Genomic DNA, 8,973 nt, shown 5'->3' with positions numbered 1-8,973 from the left:
GGGGATGGAGCCGCCTGCGGCCCCGGGCCCCGAGCGGCTCTTCGATTCGCACCGGTGAGCGCCCGGCCGGGGCCCGCGGGCCGGGGGCTCCCGGGGGAGCCGCGCGGGCCCGGGGCCCGCGGGGGGACAAAGTGTCTCGCGGGAGCCCCGTGGGGAAGGTCGGGGTGAGCCGTGGGGGGACCAGAGATACCTCGGGTGGGCTGCGAAGGCTCCTTGAGGGGGCTCGGGAGGTTCCGCGGAGCGGGGGTCTCGGGGGGCCCTGGGGCTCGTTCCGGCCGCGCTCAGGCGGCCTGCGCCGCTCTCTGCCCCGGCAGGTTCCCGACCGATGGGTTTCTGCTCCTGGCCCTGTTGCTCTACGCGCCCGTGGGGCTCTGCCTGCTCGTCCTGCGCCTTTTCATCGGTGTCCACGTGTTCCTGGTTAGCTGTGCCCTGCCCGACAGCGTCTTGCGCCGGTGCGTGACCCCGGGGGGCCCCGGCTGCTGCCCGGGGCGGGGTGTAGGGCGGGAGGGGGGCCCCGGCCCCTCGGGGTCCCGGGCCGGGGGGCTTGGTTGAGGCAGGGGGCTGTGGGGAGCTGTGCTTTCGACACTTGTTGTCCCTAGGAGCCCTGGAGGTGCTTCTTCTGCCAAGCCCAGAGCTGGCAGTCACCTCTGGAGTGCTCAGGAACTGGTCTGGAGCGTGTGGATCAGCTGGGTGTGCTGCTCTGGAGTTCAGTGAGCACTTGATGCCCCGTGTTCCAGTCCTAGCCACAGCCTCCCAACAATTCCTGCCCCAGATATGCCATTTCCATTTGGTCTCAGTGTTCTTTGTCCAGCCACCAGAACTCCCAGTTCCTCCCATCTGTTGGATGTGTCACCAGCAGCGGCTCTGATGGCAGGACTTGAGGCGGGCCCTTGTCTCCCTCTCAGGTTTATTGTCCGTGTGATGTGCTCCGTGCTGGGGCTGCTGGTGCGGCAGAACGACCCGCGGCTGCGCGGGGCCGGCGCCAGGGTCTTCATTGCCAACCACGTCACCCCCTTCGACCACAACGTCGTCAGCCTGCTCACCTCCTGCAACACGGTGAGGGCTCCTCCCTGAGGGCAGGGCACGGGAAGTGCTGCCCAGATTTGGCGTTTGTGTGGTCACAGAGTCGTAGGATGTTCAGGGCTGAAAAGACCTTAAAACCCATCCAGTCCCACCCCCTGCCATAGGCAGAGACACCTTCCACTAGACCAGGTTGCTTCAGGCTGTGTCCAACCTGGCCTGGGACACTTCCAGGGATGGGGCAGCCACAGCTTGTCTGGGCAACCTGTGCCAGGACCTCCCCACCCTCACAGAGAAGAGTTTTTTCCTAATATCTGGCCTAAATTTCCACTGCTACAGTCGTATCCGTTACTCCTTCTCCTATCGCTCCAGTCCCTGACGCAGAGTCCCCCTCTGGCTTCCCTTTAGGGCCCTTTCAGATCCTGGAAGGTTCTCCAGTTCTGAGTTACTAACCCAGGGTTGCACAAGCCTTGAGGTGTTTTCTGTGGCTCAGTATCTCTCTTGGGTGCTGCGTGAAGAAACGGAACAGAGTGAGGAGGAGCAGGAGTAGTTGCAGTGGGTGTTGATTTTGGTGGAAGAGTAGGTAGATCCCAGCAGCTGTTTCCTTCTCTGGCCTTTTGGATCAGGGGGTCAGGGACAGGGCTGGTTGTGGGGTTTCCCTCAGCACTGGGTGCTGTTTTGGGGGGGCCAACCAGGTGCATGGAGGGTGCTAAGGGAGCTCTGTGTCCATGTTGCTCGGGCTGTCCCTGCTCTCCTGTAAAATTCCCTGTGTGCCGAGTTCCTGAGTCAGCAGGCTCTGGGTGGATCTCGTGTCCTGCACAGCCATTGATTTGCCCCTGACCTGGAGAGGAGGGACTCCTGGAAGCAGTGTGTGTCCTGCCAAGTGTGTCAGGGATTGCTGTAGAGAACACAAGGAGCACTGGCATGGGGGGGTCTGTGTCTGTGGCAGGCAGGGTACAGTCTGAATTGAAAGTTTGGAATCTGATTCCCGTGGAGTCAGGGCTGGAGCAGGTCCTGAGGCCTAGCAGTAACATGTTCTCTGCCACCAGTGCTGCTGGCTCCCAGGTGGCCCTCAGCCCCAGAGGGGATTTTGCTGATGAGCAAGAACTTTGTCTTCTTTGTCGTTTGGGAAGATGACTGGGAGGGCTGGGCAGGGCAGTTTCCTCCTCACTCCTGTTTTTCCTGCAGCCTGCACTGAATGGTGCCCCAGGGTTCATCTGCTGGTCCAGGGGATTCATGGAGCTGGGAGTGATGGGCAGCAGGGCGGAGCTGGTGGATTCCCTGAAGGAATACTCATCCCAGCGAGGGAACCCACCGCTGCTGCTGTTCCCAGAGGAGGCGGCCACCAACGGCCGGGCCGGGCTGCTCCGCTTCAGGTGCAGGGATTCCCACGGTGGGGTGGCTGGGGGTGGCTCCAGGGAGCCAGCATTCTTGCAGTGGGGTGGCTTCAGGGTCATTCACTGCGGAATTCCTCCCTTCCAGCTCTTGGCCCTTCTCCATCCTGGATGTTGTGCAGCCCGTTGCCCTGCAGGTCCGGAGGCCGTTGGTGGCGGTGGTGAGTTGGGGACGCAGGGATGGGGTGAGGGGTGAGTGCTGTGCTGGGCTCTGGGTGCTACCATTCATCCTGATCCTGCTCCTGCTCTGGAGCCTGTGGTGTGGCCCGGCCTCGTGTCCTGGCACCCTGGGACCAACTGCTCGGAACTGATGCTGTTCCCAAGTGCCTTTCCCGGGAACTTGGCCCACTCAGTACTCCCCTAGTTACACTGGCCAGTGTGACAGACATTTGGTGGCCCGGCTGGCTGTCACTGTGCCACTGTTTTCCATGGCCAGTGCTATGTCCTCTCCCCTTGGTGAGCTCCTTGCTGTGAAAGACCAACTCCTGCCCTCAGGGCAGGGCCGATGTGCCAGAGGTCGTGCAGGCTCTGGAGGCTCACCCTGGGCACAGCCCCAGGGATGTGGTGCAAGAGCAGCCCCAGACAAGGGGCAAAGTTCACAGTGGCAACAGCAGTGCTGCAGAAGGGATTGCAGGGAAACTGGTTTCAGGCTTTGCTGAATTTCTCATTTCTTGATGTCAGTTTTGGGTCTGCTTGGTTAAAAGACCCTGAACTGTTATATTTGTCTGACACTTGAGTTGGTTCTTTGTTCTGTATCTCCCTAGAACAGCAAGGCACAATGGGCAGAGTCAAAGGCACTTCCCAGCAGGTCACAGAATGTGGTGCCCACACTAAGGCAGCAGCAAGTGTTCGAGGGTGAGACTCTGCCAGGGATTCATGTTCCCTCCATGCTGGCTGGGGCTTTGGCAGCACTGAGGTCTGCTGTGTCTGTAGGAGAAAGCACAGGAATCCCTGGCAGGGTGAGGAGTCAGCTGGATGTGTGCAGGGATGGGAACTGCGGGAATGCTCAGTGAGGATTTGGTCACTCCTGCCAGGGCAGGGGGACTGAAACAGAGTTCAGGGAGGCCACAAGCATGAGGAGAACCCAGAGAGCAGCACTTATAGGTACTTGACTCAGTCAGCTCCAGAGAAAGGAAGCAGTGAGGCTGTGGAATGGATTGGGGTGACTGTGGATATATGGCTGTGGGGGACTGCTGCACACTGGGGAAGAGGCTTAGGAGTGGAGAGTGGTTGTTTTGTTGTGACAACGCCCACAGCAGGCTCTGCAGGGCCTGGCACTGAATGCTGGTACTGCACAGGTTCTGTCCTGGGTTTTCTAGCAGTGAGGACACTATGTTTTTGAATGACCACTCCAGAGATATGGGAGAGCTCTTCTGGATGGTTTATAGGGAATCACTTATTCTTTTTGGGGTTTGGCTCTTCTGAGAAGTTCTGAGATGTCATAAGCTGTGTGTTTGTGCATCCCTTCCCTCGTGCATGTCACAGGGAACAGCACGTCTGTGTGGAGGTGCTGGTTACAGTCACTTCTTGGCTCAGGTTTTATCTCCAGAGGCTGAGCAGAACTTTGTGCTTTCTGCACATTGGCTGAGTAAATTCTGGTGGATTTCTGGTGTGATTTTAAATCATCAGAAAATTTGAGGACTGGAGATGTGGTACTTCAAATGGTTCAATCAGTGCTTTACAGAAAGCTTTCTTACAGACTTGTGTGATATCTATCAGACACTGGGCTGAGCAACCACCAGATCTGGAGTGAAGAATTTTCTCCAGCTCTGGTTGCCTGGAATGGTGCAGGAGCATGTTGTTCTGTGGCACAGGCAGCGTAACTGAAATCTGGCTCTGTTCATCAGTACAGGCAGTTGGGTTTGGGGTTCTGAAACGTGTTCACCCAGGAGATGAGATTTCTCTGATTCCCCCGTGGCTGAGCTTTGTGTGCTTTACCCAGTTACAGCTCCTCTTCCCAGTCTGTGGGACAAACCAGGCATGAGCCTGTCTGAGAATCACAGAGTCAATGGGATGGGAAAAGACCTCTGAGACCCCCGAGTCCAACCATTCCCCCAACACTACCAGCACCACCACTGACCATGTCCCCAGGTGCCACATCCACATGGCTGTTAAATCCTCACAGGGCTGGAGACTCCACCACTGCCCTGGGCAGCCCTTTCCAGGAGGAATTTTTCCAATATCCAACCTAAACCTCCCCTGACACAGCTTGAAGCTGTTTCCTTTGTTCTGTCACTTATTCCCTCAGAGAGCTTACAGGAGTTGGAACATCACCGGCAGCTGTTCTCACCACGATGAGGAAGGATTGTTCATGGTTCTGAGGGAGTGTTAGTAGGTCTTCAGGCATTTTTGGTGCTTTCTAAAGGCACAGTCTAGCAGGGAATGTGGGGTTACTGAGAGAAAGCCTTGCTACTGTCTTAGTGGAAGGAAAAGGTGACTGTGAACAGTGAAAACTGGTGATGACTAATGATGAAGCTGCCCTGGGGCTTGCCCTGTGTGCACTGTGTGGAGAACTTTCCCAGTTCTCCACCTTTGCCCACATATCCATGACTCGCTGCCTGCCTGGCTCCCGGCAGCTCCTGTTCTGTGTGTGGGATCTCACTGTGCTCTCTTCCCCAGAGCGTGGCCGACTCCTCCTGGATCACGGAGCTGCTCTGGACCTTCTTCGTTCCCTTCACAGTATATCAAGTAAGGTACTATGTCTCTCTTTTCTGTTTGGGGCAGGGCTGGGGTTGGGCGGGGCCCTGACGTGTCTGTGGCAGTACGAGATCCCTTGGTCTGTGCTGATGGCACCCTCCCTGGGTGCCTCAGCAGGGCTGTGGTTGGCACCATTTGAGTCTGACCAGGTCCAGCTCCTGGACCTGCTCCTGGCTCCTGTGCTGTGTTGGGAAAGGAGAGGAGTCTGTCTCTCCAGGCTTTTAGGTCCAAGTTTCCAGGTGTATTTTTAAAGCTGCTTTGCAGTGATTTACTCCAGGGGTGATTCCCTCAGGCAGCGCCAGCCTCCAGTGCCTGTCTGTCCCTTCAATTCCTCAGGAGCTGCAGGGGTGGTCCAGGGGGGTGGTGCAGGAGTCGTCCAGACCCCTACCCTGGGCCCAGGAGAGCCTGGTCTGGCTGAGTAGCTCTGGTGTCATAAGGGTTCCTAGGCAGTGGAAGGGGCTGGGAGCCAAATGCAGGGGTTGAGGTATTTTAGCAAAGAAAAGCCTTGTGCTGTAGCTTTCCCTGGCTATGTCTGCCAGGAGTCTGGGTGACCTGTTTTCTACTCCCATGTAAGTGGCCGTGGCTCCTCACTGGGGCCCTTCTGGGAACTGTAGGAGATCCTTCACATGTTACATGTGAGAGCTAACAGAGCTCCAGTGAGCCAGTTCTGTCTCCTGAGCTGAGCCATGCCCTGGGTTTGGGAGTGGGTGCTGGGGTTTGATGCTCTGGTGGGGAGAGGTGTGGGGTGGGCATGGGGTGTGGAGTTGGGGGTGTGCCCAGCACAACTGCTCCCAGTAGGTGCTGGCCCCAAGGGCCATTCCCCATGGGGCTGGCTCCAAGGGCTGCTTCTGGCGGGGCTGGATCCATGTGCTGTTGTCCCCACTCAGGTGGATGCCGTCTGTCCCCAGGCGAGCGGACGAGCCGAGCGAGGACTTTGCGCTCCGAGTTCAGGAGGTAGGAGAGTGATGTGGGAGAGGGCTGTAGGACTGGTGCAGTTGAGGATGGGCACAGAGGAGAGCAGAGGGCAGGCAGAGTTGCAGAGGGCATTTCTGGATATGTTTGTGTGATGGGAGCTCTAGCCCATATTTATTGCCCCTTACAGGTACTCAATTTTTCCATGGCCTATTTGCCACCCCCTACTTAGCCTTTCCGCAGTTATCAGGACCCTCTCCATGTACTTCACGCCTTCCACTCCCCTTTCATGATGCCACAAATCGAATAAAGAAATTGTTTCTCCACCCTTCCTGTGTGTACTGGGTACTTCACAGCTCCTGTACCAAAGATCTCGTATCTCCCCATCAGCCCGTTTTGGCAGGATGATACTGCAACTCCTGCTCCTTCATGTGCTCCCTGCCACACTGAAATGCATCCCCGAGGCCATGGAGAAATCAATTCCCAACCCTATTGCCCTTGCTGTAGCTCCATGCAAGCCTGTGCCCCTGACACACTCCCGGGCACAGGGGGCTGCCTGGGCAGCGTGTTGTGCATCCTGTATGTGTTGTGTGCCCCGTGTGTGTGACTCCTGTCTGCATTCCGCAGCTCTTGGCCATGGAGCTGGGTGTGGTATCCACACGGATCACCGCCGCCGACAGGACGGAGCACATGAAGAGGCTGCGGCACACGTCACGGCTGCCCTTTGCCCCAGGTGGGTGTCCGGGGGGGCTGTGGAGTCCTGGGGGTGTCCTGGCTGTGGAACTGCCACCTGGGCTTGCCTGTGTGGGAGCCTCTGTCTGCTCTCAGTGACTCATGCGTGGAGTGGGAGGAAGAGGAGGACCAGGAATGTTGGGGTGCTCCCTGGGTGTGGGCAGGGGGTCCAGCTTTCACATCACAGCAGTTTGTACTAAAGCAGGGCTGGTGCAGCTGACAGGCCTTTAGCCACCCTCCTGTGCCCCCTTCTTTCTCCTGCAGCCTCGAGTCAGCGCCTGGTAGCCCAGCCCAGGGTGCCCCCCCACCTGCCTGGAGGTGCTCCTGAGGACGTGCAGGTCGTGGCCATGGCACAGCAGGTCAAGGAGGTGCTGCCTCACGTGCCCCTGGAGGTCATCAGGACAGACCTGGGTGAGTGGTGCTGGGGTGTCAGCAGGGACACAGGGGGACCTTCTATGGTGTGTGGGACCTGAAAGCAGAAACCTTGTCCCTGTTGCACTGGAGCACAGTGGCAGCCAGGATGGAGCATCCAGATCTCTAAGGGATCCCTTTGTCCCTGCAGCCCAGACCAACTGTGTGGACACCACGATTGCCAACTTGCTGGAGGGGAGAGTTTCCTTCTTCCCTGAGAGTCAGGAGGCTGGTACTGACCTGCCTACCCTGTCTACCTCCCAGGCTGCAGCTGCTTCTGGCATCCAGGGCTCCGTGGCTGCGCCTTCTGCCAAGGTACTGTGGGCTTGTGCATCTCCCTGATCTGGTAGCTTGTGTTCAGGACTGGCCAGGGGCATGGAGCCTGATGTGCCAGGGTCTTCCAGAGGCAAGGAGGCTCCTGCTTTGTCTGTCTCCTGACGGCTCCTGTGCTTTCTCTTCCAGACGGCTACAAAGCAGTTTGCAAAGTCCCCCGTGGAGCGTCACCTGTCCTTGCAGGAGCGGAAACGAGCCTTGTATGACTATGCCAGGAGGTGAGAGCACCCCAGGGCTCCCCTGCCAGGGCCCTCACGACTCCCCCTGCCCAAGCCCCCAAGCCGTGGCCCCAACAGCACCCGAGATGCCCCAGGCTGTACCAGCCAGGTGGTTCCCAACCCAGGGCTGAGGGAGGGGGGCAGGTGATTGTCACCTTTCCAAGTGTGCGGCCCCGTGTAATTCCTGGGAAGTGCTCTGCGCTCATAACTGCTGCCAGGCCTCTGGTTTTGGGGGCTGAGGGGTTGGAGCTGTTTTCCAGAAGCACTGAGGAACAGAGCTGAGCACAACCAGCCTCACTAGGCTCCTCGATGTGACTCATGTCTGGCTGACAGGATCCCCTGTAGGACTGGGTTTTTCTGAGGTCACACTGGTGCCCTGGCACCCTTGGTGTGGGCAGGACATTCCTGTTTGGCACCATGGACAGCACAGTTAACTCAGGTGTGAGGGAACAGGGAGCAACCTGTGCAGGATTTTGATGAGGCAAATCCTGGAACAAGTGGCCAGCTCTGGTGACTGGTTGTTGTTTTAGAATGATACAGAAAACTGAGAATGAGTTTGAGGGGAAGTTAAGTGTGCCTGGACTTGTTGGGCACTGAATGGCTGGCTGTGCTGAGGGAACCATCCTGTCAAGAAACCCTAACTGGGAAACCTCATCCTGACAGTCAGGCAGGGGCCTGCTGGGGAGCAGGGCCCGGTGTGGGTGGGGCCGGTGTGGGTGGTCCCTGCAGCCCCTTGCAGGCCTTGCTTGGTCTGTGCTCCGTCGTCGGGCTTGTCCCCAGTGGGGACAGTATCTGCCCTGTGTCTCTCCTGGAGCAGCTCCGGCCACTGTCACCTGTTTCCATGGGCTCCAGGCGAGCTCGGAATGAAACCGGAGCCAAGGTGCAGCTGGGAAGCACACGGCCCTGGGGCACTGCAGTGTGAGGGTCACCTCCACTGCCTGCCCCTTCGGGTCCCGGGCCCTCGGGGTCGCCACCTCTCTCTGGCGGCCCCTCCCCGGGCAGGCTCGCGGGGGACATTCGGGCGGTCCCGGGGCGGTGGTGTCTGAGGGCGCTCTCTCCCACAGGCGGTTCGCCGAGAAGCACGGCGTGGCAAGGGCCGGCGGCAGCCTCTAACGGGCCCGGGCCGGCAGCAGCCCGTGAGCGGAGACCCTGCCCGCACCGGCCCGGAGCCCGTGACCGGCCCAGGGTCTGTAACTGGCCCGGAGCCCGTGACCGGCCCAGAGTCTGTGACTGGCCCAGAGTCTGTGACCGGCCCT

General features: G+C 58.8%; 1 protein-coding gene across 1 annotated transcript; it reads left to right on the top strand.

Moving 5' to 3' along the window:
• The first annotated feature begins 4 nt into the window (after positions 1-4).
• AUP1 (AUP1, lipid droplet regulating VLDL assembly factor) lies at positions 5-8,914 on the top strand. Its single transcript, XM_027669715.1, has 12 exons — positions 5-54; positions 315-452; positions 906-1,056; positions 2,209-2,396; positions 2,503-2,575; positions 5,034-5,107; positions 5,999-6,065; positions 6,651-6,756; positions 7,020-7,166; positions 7,318-7,481; positions 7,629-7,717; positions 8,782-8,914. The coding sequence occupies exons 1-12, from the start codon at positions 5-7 to the stop codon at positions 8,828-8,830; spliced, it is 1,296 nt and encodes a 431-aa protein (XP_027525516.1). The 3' UTR covers positions 8,831-8,914.
• Positions 8,915-8,973: the final 59 nt, after the last annotated feature.

Source organism: Corapipo altera, unplaced genomic scaffold, assembly GCF_003945725.1.
Source record: "Corapipo altera isolate COAL_440 unplaced genomic scaffold, ASM394572v1 289, whole genome shotgun sequence".
NCBI lineage: Eukaryota > Metazoa > Chordata > Aves > Passeriformes > Pipridae > Corapipo > Corapipo altera.
The sequence above is the reverse complement of the archived record's forward strand: the minus strand, read 5'-3'. Positions and strand labels throughout refer to the sequence as shown.